This window comes from Balaenoptera borealis, assembly GCF_965194805.1.
Source record: "Balaenoptera borealis genome assembly, chromosome: 2".
Classification (NCBI taxonomy): Eukaryota; Metazoa; Chordata; class Mammalia; order Artiodactyla; family Balaenopteridae; genus Balaenoptera; species Balaenoptera borealis.
Window position 1 is genome coordinate 179,382,893 of NC_138867.1, and position 15,221 is coordinate 179,398,113.

General features: G+C 48.7%; 1 protein-coding gene across 1 annotated transcript in view; it reads left to right on the forward strand.

The window, feature by feature from the left end:
- The first annotated feature begins 42 nt into the window (after positions 1 to 42).
- ELAVL1 (ELAV like RNA binding protein 1) overlaps positions 43 to 15,221 on the forward strand; it is a 37,391-nt gene continuing 22,212 nt past the window's right edge. Inside the window, exons 1-2 of the mRNA XM_082382005.1 lie at positions 43 to 220; positions 14,364 to 14,552. Of these exons, the coding sequence (XP_082238131.1) occupies positions 14,381 to 14,552 (172 nt within the window). The 5' untranslated portion in view covers positions 43 to 220; positions 14,364 to 14,380. The remainder of the gene's footprint in view (positions 221 to 14,363; positions 14,553 to 15,221) is intronic.

Sequence of the window (15,221 nt, forward strand, 5' to 3'; positions counted from 1 at the left end):
AGCGCGCCGTGGCGGACGCCGGCCAATGGGCGCGCGCGCCGGGGGGGCGTGTCCGGGCCGTGGGCCGGAGCGGGTCGTGCGCGCTGAGGAGGAGCTGCCGCTGCCGTCGCCGTCGCCGCCGCTGCCGCCACCGCTACCGAGGCCGAGCGGAGCCGTTAGCGCCGCGTCGCCGCCGCCCGCCCGCCCCGGAGCAGACCCGGGCCCGCCCGCCCGCTTCCAGGTGAGGCGGGGGCCTTTGGCGGCGCCCGACGGAGTAGGCCGCGGCAGGCCTGAGCTCGCCTGGCCGGGCCGCGGGCGCTCGCGGGCCTGCACCGGTCGAGGCCCAGGCCGCGCCGGGCCGGGAGGGGACGCGCGCGGGCCTGGGCGAGCGGGCTGGGGCCGGCCGGTGTGGGCGCCGGCGACAGGCCCCGGGCTGGATTCTTCGGCCGCCGTGAGGGCCGGGATAGGGGGGCACGGCGTGGGCACGCGCCTGGCGGCCGGGTTCTGAGGCTGGGCCCGAGTAGCCTTGCAGGCCGGGTATCCGGGGGCGGGAGAGCGAAGCCAGAGGCGAGGGAGTGGGGTGGGCGTCTTCCGCGCGCAGAGGTCACGGCCCACGGGCTCGCTCCCCCGGGAAATCCTACACATTCTTTTGTGGTCGTTGTCAGAGGACCGCGGCCGATCTGAGGTCCTCCTAGAAGTGTGCAAACCCTTCAGTATGTATGAGAGTCCTAGAAAAAAAATATATTTTTTGAACGCCATCTCTAACAAACAATTTTTGGGGCGTGGGACGTTTGGATTTGCAAAGTGTGTGTGTGTGTGTGTGTGTGTGTGTGTGTGTGTGTGTGTGTGTGTTGAAAACACAAACTGCACGCAATTGAACAATGGGGGATGGATGCTCTTCCTTTTCCGGCGTCCTTTGCTGCTAGGCTTATTAAAATGGGTTCTAATACCTACCGTGTGTAGGGCAGGTGGGGAAGGACTTGTGCAGGTGCTGTCCCTGGAGGAATAGAGCACACACTCCCCCTTACTGCAAGTATTCATGGGGGATCCGGATAGCCAATGCTCCAGAAGTGGGACGATGAGGAGGAGGATTCACTAGAGAAGGGTTTCTCCACCTTGGCACTACTGACATTTTGGGTCTGATCATTCTTGGTTTGGGGTGGGGGGAGCTGTCCTGTGTATTGTAGGATGTTGGGTATCATCCCTGGCCTCTACCCGCTAGACGCCAGCAGCGTCCTCATCCCCCAGTTGTGAAGATCAAAAATATCTGCAGACATTGCCCAAAGTATCACACACATACACACTCACACGTGTGAGAACCACCACTGGACTAAATGATCTTCCACTAAAAGGTCCCCTAGCCCCATCTCTGATGCCTTGGAATCCAGTGCTCCCGAGACGTTGAACAAACTCAATTGTGGGAGCCTTAGTTTTCTTATCTGTAAAATGGGATGGATGAGAATATTGCCGTGCAGATTTAAGGGTGTGGGAAGCCCCTTGCATTGTGCGTGACCTGTGCTTGGTAGACACTGAATTTATAATGTTATAAGTAGTCGACAGTAATATTTAGTGGGGATTTACTGTGTGCTTTCTACTCACAGATGTTTATCTCCAGCCCTTGAGGTAGGTGCTGTGTGTTGTAATTTCCATTTTAGGGACAAAGAAACTGAGGTTTCGATGGGTCACTTAACGAGACCACTCTCACACAGGAAAGTGGCTGATGGCAGGATTTGAACTCAGGCCCTCTGACTCAGAGTCCTTACTCTTAACTACTGGGCTTTACTGTTCTTATAATCCCAGGGCCTGGGGGACCCCGAGAGACATTCCATTCAATTGTCATTGAGCACTTTCAGTGTGCAAACCTCTGTGCTGGGATCTGTTATAAAATTATGCGACTTCAAGGCCCATGAAGAAGCCAAGATATAAGAACATCTCAAAATGTGGAAATAAATCACGTTTATGTGGAAGCACTTGGTTTTGAGGAGGCGGAGTTTCAGGTTGGATGTGTTCAATCTGAGGTCATGGGGCAGCAAGTGGAAAATGAGAGGAGAATTATGAAAATACCATCTTCCTAATGCCTTGCTTTTGCCTCTCTCACTCCCACCTCCCATCTCTATCATCTTTCCACACTCCAGCAAGAGCTGTCTTTTTTAAATGCAGATCTGATTATGTTACTCCCAATTAAGAGTCTTTGGGTGGAAAAAAATTAATTTTTTAACCTTTTTAGGTGGCTTAAAAGCTAAAGTTTGGGATCCCAGGTCTTGCACTTTCTAACGCTCCCCTCCTTTCTGAGTTCACCTGCACATAGGCCGTAAACTCTGACACCCTCTGCCTGTTGCCCCCACTGCCTGGAATGCCGTTTTCCTCCACCTAGAGATCTCTTTCTCATGCTGTGTGGCCCAGGTCAGAGCTCACTCACCATTTGAAGCCTCCCCTGACTGCCACTCTTTCTCTACCCACGCTGGAGTCAACTGTTACCTCGCCTGTGTCCCCATCTCATTCAATGGAATCAAATTAAATGCTGAATGGTGAAAGAAGTGCAGTTACCTCCTTTCACCCCTAGGTGGCAGTAGTGAAGCAGCGAGGCCGACCTGAGATTTTGGGTCAGGGGAAGACCAGAGGAAACCAGCCTAGGGAAGGGAAGTTAGGCTTGCTTCCCGCCTTTAACCAACTCTCTCCGCTCAGCTACTGTGTCCCAGGTCCTGTGCTAGGCTCTGGGGAGGCGCTGGTGATTGCGATGTGTGCATAGATCGTTTTAGCCCACTCTGTTGTGTGTGGTGATTGTTATGCGCTGGCTGATGGAAGCACAGAAACTGTTAACCTAGTCTTGGTGGGCAAAGGAGATCACAGAATGCTTCCCAGAGGAGGTGAAGCGTGAGGGGAGGAGTTAGCCAGGCCAAGACTGCGGGGAAGGGCTTGGCAGGAGACAGGGACAGCACCCGCAAAGGCACGGAGGCGGGAACATCTAGGTTGGTTCAGGGAACCACATGGGGTCTGGTGTCTCAGAGGTAAGAAAGGTGAAGTCAGGGGCGGCAAGAGGACTCGCACAGCTGGTGTGCAGACGGCTTGGCTGTTGGCCTGTAGGCCAGGCCAAGGGTGTCTGTTGGGCAGTTTCAGTCCACAAAGTGAAGGGGTCAGTTTTGCACGCTGGAGGGGGCTATTGCTGAAGGCCAGCAAACCATTGAGGAGGTGATTACTTTCCCATAAAGCAGAAAAGTCGCTAACATGGCCCAGGGCTGTAGTGGTCGGGAGAGAGAGGGGGTGGGTTTGAGACACGGTTAGGGGGTAAAGGACACAGGGCTCAGTGGGTGTTTAGCTGTGGGACGTGAGCTAGAGAAAACATGGGTGGATGATTCTGGGTCCCTGCCTGAGTGCCTGGCAGACGGACACGGTCACTAAGAGAAACAGAGAAGGCAGGAGAAGGAGCAGTTTAGAATGTAGACGTGGACAAAACAGCACATCACTCGAGGAGGGTGCGCGTACGTGGATATACAGACAGGAAGTGGGAAGGTGGCAGAAGGTGCTGTCCGTGTCCATATGTGTTGACGGGACTCGCTTATATGATCGCTGTCCATCCTCACTTGACCCGGGGCCTTGCGTGTACTGGCCAAGTCAGTGAGCACAGTTCTATAGACTGAGCACACGTAACCTTACCGCTTGCTTGTTGTTGTGGGGAACGGGGAGAAGTGGAAGAAATTGCCTCCTCGAGGAATTTACACCCTGAATTGGGGAGAAAAGACATAGATGTGTGAGATTAAAGTAATGAAAGGAGGAAGCCACGGGTGGTGACAGCATCGAGACTACTGAAAGAAATGATTGTCCGTTGCTTGGGTTTTGTTCTTGATGAAAGAGCCGGTGTCCAAACTGGTCGCTGTGACCAGAGAGGTGTAGGCAACAGTTTCCAGGTGCGGCCAGCAGCCCGAGTGAGTAAGAAACGAGGCGAGTGCAAACAGGTCCGGAAGCCTGAGGGGACCAGTTTGGGCAGGCAAAGGGTCAAGAAGGTGGACTTGGAGATAAATCTAGAAAAGTATGCCACGGTCAGGTGGTAGAGGGTTTCTGGGCACAGTCAAGAGGTGAGCTCAGAAGATCGCTTTTCTGAGTGAGAGGTAAGGATGGACAGACCAGTCAAAGGCTTTTGCGGTACTGAGATGGTCTCGTACTGGCCTGAATTTGAGGGTCGGGACTGTGACTGCTTCTTTATCTTATACGCACACTGCCTTGCTCGTGCTGGCACGTGGTCGCACTCCGTGTGTGCTGGGCGAAGGAAGAGTTAGAAAGGAGCTCAGAAGTGACTGGATCCAGCTGCCCGTCAGACAGACATTCATGCCAGAGGAAAGATTTACAGGAGAGGGAACAGTCCAGAGCAATCCAGTCACCACGAACAGAAATGGGGAGACAGAAGGAACAGGAGTGATCTGGAGGGAGAAGACCAAATGACTCGCGGTTTGAAATAATCGTGTGGCGGGGAGACCAGTTAGGAGTCAGTCTAGGCAAGAGGTGACAGGGACCTGAACAAGGATGATGGCACTGAGATGGGGGGAGAGTGAGACATCTCAGATGTAAAACTGGCAGAACTTGGTGCCTAGGTTTGGGGGATGGACAGAGGTGGCCTGGGGGACAAGTGTGTGCGTGTGCCACCAAATGAAGTAATTCGGGGGAGGAGGAGGTTTGAAGAGGGGGGCGAGGACCGGCGGAGAGGAGATGAGGGTGTTTGCAGCTGAGGGTGGGGAGGGCAGGGAGACACGCGCTCACCTTCATTTTGTTGATAAAGTAAGAGTAGGGGGACAAGACTTGAATAAGGTTCATATCTTTGGTGAACAGATAAGGAGGCCCGCTGATTCGTCCAAGGTTATGTGTGCGACTGATGAGTGATTGAGCAGGACTACCAACGAGATCTTCCACGTTCCGTGGGGCGCTGCGCTCGTGGGCCCAGGCTGGTAGAACCGCATGTGGCTTCCGTGGAACCCAGGCCCATTAGAAATGGCCTCAAAGGTGTGGATCGGTTCCAGGGTCCCAAGGGGAAAGGGTCAAAGTGTTCCTTAGTAAACCTGAGGTGAGTGGTGAGGTGGGCGCTCACCAAGTGTCGGGAAGCGTGCTGAGAGCTGCAGAGCAGTGGGTAACACCCCAGTTTGCAGGCAAGGAAACGGAAGCTCAGGGAAAGGAAGTGACGTCCCCACAATGGTTCGGCTGATTAGCAGTAGGGTTAGTGTTGGAACTCAGGTCTGTCAAAGCCCGTGGGTTTTTCCCGCTGTGCCATGTTGCTTTGCAGTTCCCTGTGAGAGCCCTGGAGGACCCTTGACCAGACAGAAAGAAGCCAGGACTCCTAACAGGGCTCTGGGTCTGATCAGGTCCCCTTGGGACCCATGGGGCACTTTGACTGGGCCAGACACCGGGCTGCACCTGATGGGCACCTGCTCTGCCCCTCCCCTGGGCTTCTCAGGCTGGCAGGCGTGGAGTTGCTGTGACTTAGATGAGCTGCCCCCACTGGGCAGCTTTCCCCTCTGTGGGCAGTGGGAAGGGACAGGTAAGGAAACGTGGACCAAGTCGACCTGAATGAGCCCTCACCTTGCATAGCAGTTATAATTGGGTCAGGTGGTACCTTCAGTTTTTTTCTGGCACCACAGCGTTTCTTGGGTGACCTTGCATTCCTAAGACTTTCACCTTGAAGAACTCAGGACTATACATCTGGAAAGGACTGCAGAAATAATTGAGTCCAAGCCCTGTTGTATGATGTGTGAAGTGTCAGGGTTGAGCCTGAGGTTATATTTGACTGTTCTAGTTTTGTTCGGGCCCAAGTAGTTTAGAAAGCCTGCTCTGTGACTATAAAATGAGACAGATTCTCATGGGTGCCTGATGGAATCCGGTCTTGCTCCTTTACATATGTACCATCTACACATGTTTTTGTGTCATTTATATTTATATATATACACACACACGTACACGCACATATATGTTGTATCTGTTTCTTACATACATAGTAGGTATACTGCTGATGTGAACAACATCTCTGAAGTCACACAGACAACCAGGATTCTTTAAAATAGTGCAGTAGGGCTGAAAACCCTCAGAGATCATCCTAACAGGACTTCTGCATGGTATATCTGTTACCAGAAACATTTCCAAATCAGCAGGAATTGCTTTGCTAAACTAAGTTTCCCTTTTGCTCCCTGCAATTGACTTTGATTCTGTGGGTTGGGATGGGATGGGATGATTCTAAAAAAGTAATATACTAAGTGTATTAATAGACTGTCAGTACAATTTCCAGCCACCCTTCTTTAATGTAAAAGAATGCACCAAATACACATGATTCCCAGGTGAGTCTGAGACCCTGTGTCCGTCCCCCTCTCCTGTGTGTGCCTGCATGGTGCACCTACATTTTGCCAGGTACCTTGGGTTTACCTGGGGACCCTTGGCGACAGTGATGAAGCCTTGGGCCTCGAGGCTTTCGCCAATGCTGTGGGTGAAAAGCAACTAATTACGAGTTGGAGTGATTCATGCAGTGATAAAGGTTCACGCCAGTGGTATGCGAGCACTGAGAACTAGAGCAACCAAGCGTCCTGGGAGACTCTTTAAAGACAAGTGAGGAGGTGGTGGAGACGGAGGGCAGTCCCTGCCAAGGGAGCAGCCGTAACAAAGGCACAGGAAGATGAAGGTCTGCGGCGTGCTGGGGGAGCTCAAGTGAGGGGAGAAGGGGTCAAGCAGGGGCCATCGCTAAGGGCCTGGTGTTTCATCCTTGAAAGACTGCTCTGTAGCCACAGCTCAAGGCCTGGCCCTGCCACTGATTAATAGTGTGATGACTGCCCCGAGCAGAGTCATGTAACCTCTGGGCCTCAGCAGGTGGTGACCCCACTGACAGGGCGAGCCGGGGGAGGGGCTAGCTTGATGGGGCTGAGGGCGGTGACCTGGAGGAGTCCACAGGACTGCCCCGCGGAGAGACACGCGGAGCGAGAGGTGGCCAGAGGTGGCCGTGACTGGGAGTCATTGATTGTCAGGCAGGTGCCAAGGCCAGGTTGTAGTTGGTACTTGTGGGAACAGAGCTGGTTTGGCCCTGGATCGGATATGCAGATTTGGAAAGGGGCCTGGATGGCAGGGTGGCACTGAAGCACCGAGAAACTGTGCTCTTGGTGTTTGGGTTCTTCATTGTTGCCAGTTGACCAAGAATGGGGCCCGCCGGGGGCTGCTCAGCCTCGACTGGGCCCGTCAGTCATGAGGAGTCAGCATGCCGAGGAGCAGGGCGGTCGTGCAGAAGCTTCACTTTTTAAATCTTCTAAAATTTATTTTTTAATTCAGTTTTTGGTGTAGAGTTGAGTTTTGATAAATGAGTAGAGTCATGTGACCACCACCATGATCGTGATAGTGGAAAATTTTATTACCTGGGAAACAAAAGTATTTCCTCATGCTCCCCCTGTGTAGTCAACCCTTCCCCTGCTCCCTGCGCCCGGCAACCACTGATCTATCCCTGTGGTTTTGCCTTTTCCAGAATGGAATCATGCAGTAGCCTTGAGTCTGGTTTCTTTCATTGAGCAAAATGTATTTGAGATTCATACAAATTGCGTGAATATAGTACCTTTGTATTGCTGAGTAGTATTCCATTGTATGGTGTGCTATAGTTTATCCACTGAAGGTTTGAGGGACATTTGGGTTGTTCCAGTTTTTGGTGATTATGAAGAAAGCTGCTCTGCATGTAAATCAAAGAAGTTAAGACACTGCCTCACACCATACACAAAAATAAATAAAGACTTAAATATTAGACATGGCACCATAAAACTCCTAGAAGAGAACATAGGCAAAACATTCTCTGACATAAACTGTACCAGTGTTTTCTTAGGTCAGTCTCCCAAGGCAATAGAAATAAAAGCAAAAACAAACAAGTGGGACCTAGTCAAACTTATAAGCTTTTGCACAGCAAAGGAAACCATAAACAAAATGAAAAAGACAACCTACAGATTGGGAGAGAATGTTTGCAAATAATGCTACCGACGAGGGCTTACTTTCCAAAATATACAAACAGCTCATACAACTCAATAACAAAAAAACAACTCAATCGAAAAATGGGCAGAAGACCTAAGTAGACATTTCTCCAAAGAAGACATACAGATGGGCAATAGGCATATGAAAAGGTGCTCAACATTGCTAATTATTAGAGAAATGCAAATCAAAACTACAATGAGGTACCACCTCACACTACTCAGAATGGCCATCATCAAAAACTCTACACATGGGACTTCCCTGGTGGTGCCGTGGTTAAGGATCCACCTGCCAATGCAGGGAGCACGGGTTTGAGCCCTGATCCAGGAAGATCCCACATGCCACGGAGCAACTAAGCCCATGCGCCACAACTGCTAAGCCTGCGTGCCTAGAGCCCGTGCTGCTCCGCAACAAGAGAAGCCACCTCAGTGAGAAGCCCGCGCACTGCAACGAAGAGTAGCCCCCGCTTGCCACAACTAGAGAAAGCCCGCGCGCAGCAACAAAGACCCAACTCAGCCATAAATTAATTAATTAATTTAAAAAATATATATATTTTAAAAACTCTACGCATAATAAATGCTGGAGAGGGTGTGGTGAAAAAAGAACCCTCCTACACTGTTGGTGGGAGTGTAAATGGGTACAGCCATTTTGGAGAACAGTATGGAGGTTCCTCAGAAAACCTAAAAACAGAGTTACCATATGATCCAGCAATCCCACTCCTGGGCATATATCCAGACAAAACTCTAATTCAAAAAGATACATGCACCCCTATGTTCATAGCAGCACTATTTACAATAGACAAGCCATGGAAACAACCTAAACATCCATTGACAGATGAATGGATAAAGAAGATGTGTACATATACACAATGGAATATTACTCAGTCATAAAAAAGAATGAAATAATGCCTTTGCAGCTACATGGATGGACCTAGAGATTATCATACTAAATGAAGTAAGTCAGAAAGAGCAAGACAAATATCATATGATATCACTTATATGTGGAATCTGAAATATGGCACGGGGACTTCCCTGGTGGCACAGTGATTAAGAATCCTCCTGCCAATGCAGAGGACACGGGTTTGAGCCCTGGTCCAGAAAGATCCCACATGTGGCTGAGCAACTAAGCCTGTGCGCCACAACTACTGAGCCTGCACTGTAGAGCCCACGAGCCACAACTACGAAGCCCACGTGCCACAACTACTGAAGCCTAGAGCCCGTGCTCTGCAACAAGAGAAGCCACCTCAATGAGCAGACCGCACGCCGCGATGAAGAGTAGCCCCTGCTCACTGCAACTGGAGAAAGCCTGCGCACAGCAATGAAGACCCAGTGCAGCCAAAAATAAATAAATAAATTTTTAAAAATGATAAAAGATGGCACAAATGAACCTATCTACAAAACAGAAACAGACGTACAGACATAGAGAACAGACTTGTGGTTGCCAAGCGAGAGGGGAGGGATGGAGGGGGAGTTTGGAACTAGCAGATGCAAACTATTATATAGAGAATGGATAAACAAGGTCCTACTGTATAGCACAGGGAACTATATTCAATATCCCGTAATAAACCATAATGGAAAAGACTATGAAAAAGAATAAATAAATAATAAAAACCGAGTGTTAAAAAATGCATAAGGCTGCTATAAACGGTATTGCATAGGTTTTTGTTTTTTTTTTTTAATTTATTTATTTATTTATTTTTTGGCAGTGTTGGGTCTTCGTTTCTGTGCAAGGGCTTTCTCTAGTTGCGGCAAGTGGGGGCCACTCTTAATCGCGATGCGCGGGCCTCTCACTATCGCGGCCACTCTTGTTGCGGAGCACAGGCTCCAGACGCGCAGGCTCAGTAGCTGTGGCTCACGGGCTTAGTTGCTCCGTGGCATGTGGGATCTTCCGGACCAGGGCTCGAACCCATGTCCCCTGCGTTGGCAGGCAGATTCTCAACCACTGCGCCACCAGGGAAGCCCTGCATAGGTTTTTATATGAACAAAACTCTTTTATTTCTCGTACGTGAGGACTAGGAAAAGGTTGCTGGGTCATATGGTAAGAGTATGTTTAGGCATAAGAAAGTGCCAGTCTGCTTCCCACAGTGGCTGTAATGTTTTTACATTTCTACCAGCAGTACATGAAAGTTCTAGTTTCTCCACATCCTCACCAGAACTTGATATTGTCTGTTTTGTCATCTTTGTTTGCTTGCTTGCTTGTTTTGTTTGGTTTCAGGCCTCCTAAATGAGTAGTGGTATTTCGATGTGGTTCGTTTGTTTGTTTGTTGGCAGCACCGCACGGCTTGCAGAATCTTAGTTTGATGACCAGAGATTGAACCCGTCCCTCGGCAATGAAAGTGTGGAGTCCTAACCACTGGAGCGCCAGGGAATTCCCTTGATGTGGTTTTAATTTGCGTTTTCCTAATAACTGGTAATGTTGAGCAACTTTTCATGTGTTTATTTGCCATCCATATATCTTCTTTGGCTCAGTATCTGTTCACATCTTTTGCCATTTTAAAATTGGGTTGTTTGTTTTCTTATTGTTAAGTTTCAAAGGTTTTTTAAAAAAATATGTTTTGGATACAAGTCCTTTTTCAGATATGTGATTTGAATATTTTCTTCCAGTCTGTGGATTATAATTTTCCTAGCAGTGTCATTTGCAAGAGCAAAAGTTTTAAATTTTGATGATATCCAGTTTATCAATTTCTTTTAAATGAATTTGGCTTCTGGTATGGTATCTAAGAACTCTTTGCCTCACCTGGTGTCGCAAAGATTTTCTCCAAGAAATTTTTCTATTTTTTACATTTTAGAACAAAGGTCGGCACACTTTTTCTGTAAAGAGCCAGATGGTAAATATTTTCAGCTTTGTGAACCATATGGTCTCTGTCACAACTACTCAGCTCTGTCACTGGAGTGCAAAAGCTGCCATAGACAATTCATAAACAAATGAGAGTAGCTGTGTGCCAATAAAACTTTATTTATGAAAATAGGAGGTGGACTGAACAAATTTGGCCTGCAGGCCATGGTTTGCCAACCACTGTTTTAGGAAGCTAACTTTTTACCAGGCATAGAGGACACCCCACTCTGGATAATGAGAATGGGGTAATTACTGCCCAGTTTATCTTCCATGAAAGCAGGGTGAGGGAAAAGGCAGAAGAGTGGATGCCTAACTCAGAACAAGAGTGAAGAGAGAGGGGGATAAAGGAAAAAAAGAGGAAGGAGGAAGAAAAATGTGTGTGTCACATTTTGAGCAAATTTCAGCGTGCATTAGAATTCTTCAGAGTTAACCCTTGTACTTTGGTTCAGGTTTCAACAAATGTTTTTGTTTGTTTGTTTGTTTGTTTTTGAGCTAATGATCTATCTTAAAGCCTCATGGCCACAGAAGGTTTAATAGATTTGTGGAGTTTTTCCTGATTAAACCCGTTAATTCCTTGCTTTCTACTGAAAATTGTTGTTTATTTAACCATCTCCCATTAATGACATACTTAGATTGTGTCCAGCACTTTACCAGCCATGGGGTCGGTGTTTTCCTCGCACATATTTTCCTGCATATGTATGATTATTTCTGTAGAGCAGTTTCCTACAGCTCTGAGTCAGAGGGTAGCATTCACATTAAACATTTTGATAGCACCTGCCATGTTATCCTTCCAAAAGGTTGTACCATGTCACACTCATATCGATGGTGTATAAGGGTGTTTTTTCCCCCTTACCCTTACTTACACTGGGTTCTATCCATCCTGGATTGTATTCCATCTGACTGACACAAAGTAGCATCTCTTTTTATTTTGCATTTTCCTCATTGTTTGTGAACTTGAGCTTCTTTTCATGGCTTATTAGCTCTATGAATTGCCAGCATCTATTAGTTGCAGCTCATGTATTTTGTCCACTTCTCTGCTAGTGATATGTGGGTTTTTTCTTTTTAATTTGCAGATGCCCCAAATCAACTTTTCTCAACCTCAGCAGTACTGACACTTTGGATTAGATAATTCTTGGTTGGCGCTGTCCTGTCCTGTGCCTTATGGAGTATTTAACAGCATCTCTGGCCTCTACCCACTAGATGCCAGCGGCACAGCACCACCCCCAGTCCTGATAGCCAGCAGTGTCTCCAGACACTGCCCCTGTCCCAGGGGCTGGGGGGCGGGGAGGTGGGCAGAATCACCCAGTGTGAGAAGCGCAGCTCTAAATAAGATGATAGGGAGCAGGCATTTTCTCCCAGTCTGCTGCTTGTCTCTGTGTGATGCATTTGCCGTCCAGAAGTTTTTAACCTTATGAAGTCTAAGTTTTCAATCTTTTCTTTTATGGCTCTTGATGCTGAAATATTTTATAAAGAGCAGGAAGCATAGAACATTTTCAAATAAATAAAAGAAATACTGGGAGACTGGACTAATTTTGCATGTTGTGTATGGTCTGAAGCAAGTGAGAGGGTGGAAAGGTAGAGAAGACCTGAATGTCTCCACCAGGAAACAGGGAACCAGACCTGATTCCTCTCTGCTTCTTGATTCGGGGCAGGTGGGAAATCCTGTGCAGGAGATGTGTTCAGGTTTCTATATAACCGCTGGCAAGGCTAATTTTAGAGGAGGCTAAATGCTCTTGACACTGGGCACTGGGTTGTTGTTTTTTTGGTTTTTTGTTGTGTTTGTGTTTGTGTGTTTTTTTTTTTTTTTTTGGTTGCTCTGGGTCTTCGTTGCTGCGCGTGGGCTTTCTCTAGTTGCTGCGAGCGGGGGCTGCTCTTCCTTGTGGTGCGCGGGCTTCTCATTGCGGTGGCTTCTCTTGTTGCGGAGCATGGGCTCTAGGCGTGCGGGCTTCAGTAGTTGTGGCTCGCGGGCTCTAGAGCGCAGGCTCAGTAGTTGTGGTGCACTGGGCTTCATTGTTCCGCGGCACGTGGGATCTTCCCAGACCAGGGCTTGAACCTGTGTCACCTGCATTGACAGGTGGATTCTTAACCACTGCACCACCCGGGAAGCCCTGGGCACTGGGTTTTGAAGCATAAAATTAGAACTGGGCAGTAGGAATCTGGAGAAAGGAGTGGGCTGCTCCCCTGTAACCTACCCCAACTGATGGGCAGCGGGGCCTTTTTCTCAGTGATGACATTTCAGCCCCACGGGGTGCCTGTTTCTTTAGAGGCAGAGACACAGGACATTTTGGACGAGGCAGGCGCAAAGCAGTGCCTGTGAGCAAAACCTAGAGTGAGTGGCGCTTCCAGAAGAGTGGTCTTGAGCCGACTCTAGTCCAAAGCCATCACTGTGCTCTGGTATTTGTCACTGAAAGTAAAGATTTGTGCAGGCGGCTAAAGGTATTCCAGAGCCTGCCAGCTTTGGAGACCAAGCTCCTCTAACAGGAAGAGAAATCGTGACCTCTTTCTTGGCTCAGTTGCTCTGTCTTGGGAATAAAGGGGCGCAGAGGACCATCGCCTGCCTGCTGGAGTACAGACAGGGTGTCTGGGTTGGGTGCTCAGGTGCACCTCGCAGGCTCCTCCATGTACAGCTGCATCAGTAGTGCACATGGAGATGAGAGAAAGCAATCAGAGATCTTTGGAACGTTCTCAAGACAACCCACTTTTCCCAGGGGCTTGAATTGTGGTGCTGGGATTGTTTGTAGGTTTGTTTCTTTAAAGCCCTCTTGGTAAGTGGAAATGGTTGGACTTGGGCTTGTTTTGTTTTTGTTTCGGTAGACATTATTTTTAGAGCAGTTTTAGGTTTACAGAAAGATTGCAAAGAAAGTCCAGAGTGAGTTTCCATAAACCCCTCCTCCAACACAAAGTTTCCCCTATTATTAAATCTTGCCTTCCTGTGGTATTTTGTTGTAATTGATGAGCCATTGTTATTACATACTAGCTAAAGCCCAGGGTTTGCCTTAGAGTTCACTCTTCATGTTATATGTTCTGTGGGGTTGGACAAATGTATAATGACATATATCCATCATTACACCCTCATGCAGAATAGTGTCACTGCCCTGTAAAACCCCCTGTGCTCTGCCTATTCACCCTCCCTCCCCGCAACTCCTGGCAACTACTGATCTTTTTGCTGTCTCTCTAGTTTTGCCTTTTCCACAATGCTGTATAACTGAGACCCTCTAGTATGTAGCCTTTCAAGCTCTTCTTTCACTCAGCAGTGTGCATGTAAGGTTCCCCCATGCCTTTGTGGCTTCCTGGCTCCTTTCTTTTTGGCACTGAATAACACTCCATTGTGTGCATGTACCAGACAACTGGCGTGTGTTTCTCCATTCACCTACTGAAGGGCATCTTGGCTGCTTCCAGTTTGGGGGCAGTTATGAATAAAGCTGCTATAAACATCCACATGCAGGTTTTTGTGTGGACATAAGTTGAACTTCTAGGGTTGAAAAGAAAAATGTCTAAATGCAACACAGTCACGAGCGTTGCCTTAATATCCTGCATTATGAACATTTGGAATTTACTTCTCTTTTTTTTTCTCCCTGCAGATTTAAAAAAAAATACAATGTCTAATGGTTATGAAGACCACATGGCTGAAGACTGCAGGGATGATATTGGGAGAACAAATTTGATTGTCAACTACCTCCCTCAGAACATGACCCAGGATGAGTTACGAAGTTTGTTCAGCAGTATCGGTGAAGTTGAATCTGCAAAACTTATTCGGGATAAAGTAGCAGGTAAAGAAACAAGAGCCGTTTTTGTAAAGGGGGTACGTGTGGCCATCCTGCTAAGCACTGTCTTCTTTGCCTGTGACCCTGCAGTGCTCCTCAGCCAGGAAGAGCCACAGCCTTGAAATGATAGCTGTGAAGTTTCATTTTTATCTCAACTCTGTTTTGCCCCCACCCAGGTGTAAGATTGGACGTAGGTTCCCCAAAGAGAAAAATCCATCATAAGATGGAGAGTATATACAAAACACGACGGTGGGAGGGGAGGGAAAATGAGGAGACAGGAGAACAGGGACACTCTGAGAGCTGGAAGGGGCATGGTGCCACGTGTAGAAGGGACTCTGGCCAGCGCCCTGCCCAGGGCAGGCCCAGGCAGGTCCACCCTGTCTTCCCAGGCTCACATACAAGGTCAGGCCCGCAGCAGAACACTGAGCCCCCTGTGGGCTGTCCTTCGTTAGGTTTGGGCCACCCTGACTGTCTGCTGTCATGCTCCCAACTTAACATCTGAAACGGAGCTTGCACTCTCAGGGGGGCTGGAGCAGGGCAGCGGGTCATGGGCGGGCTGTGGGGTGGGCAGGCTGGCTCAGAGCCCCACTCTCCCACCCTGTCTCAGTGTCCCCATCCATGAAGTGGGGATGGTGGCTCCTACATGCTGATGCTGCCAGCTGCCTAAGGGTTTGC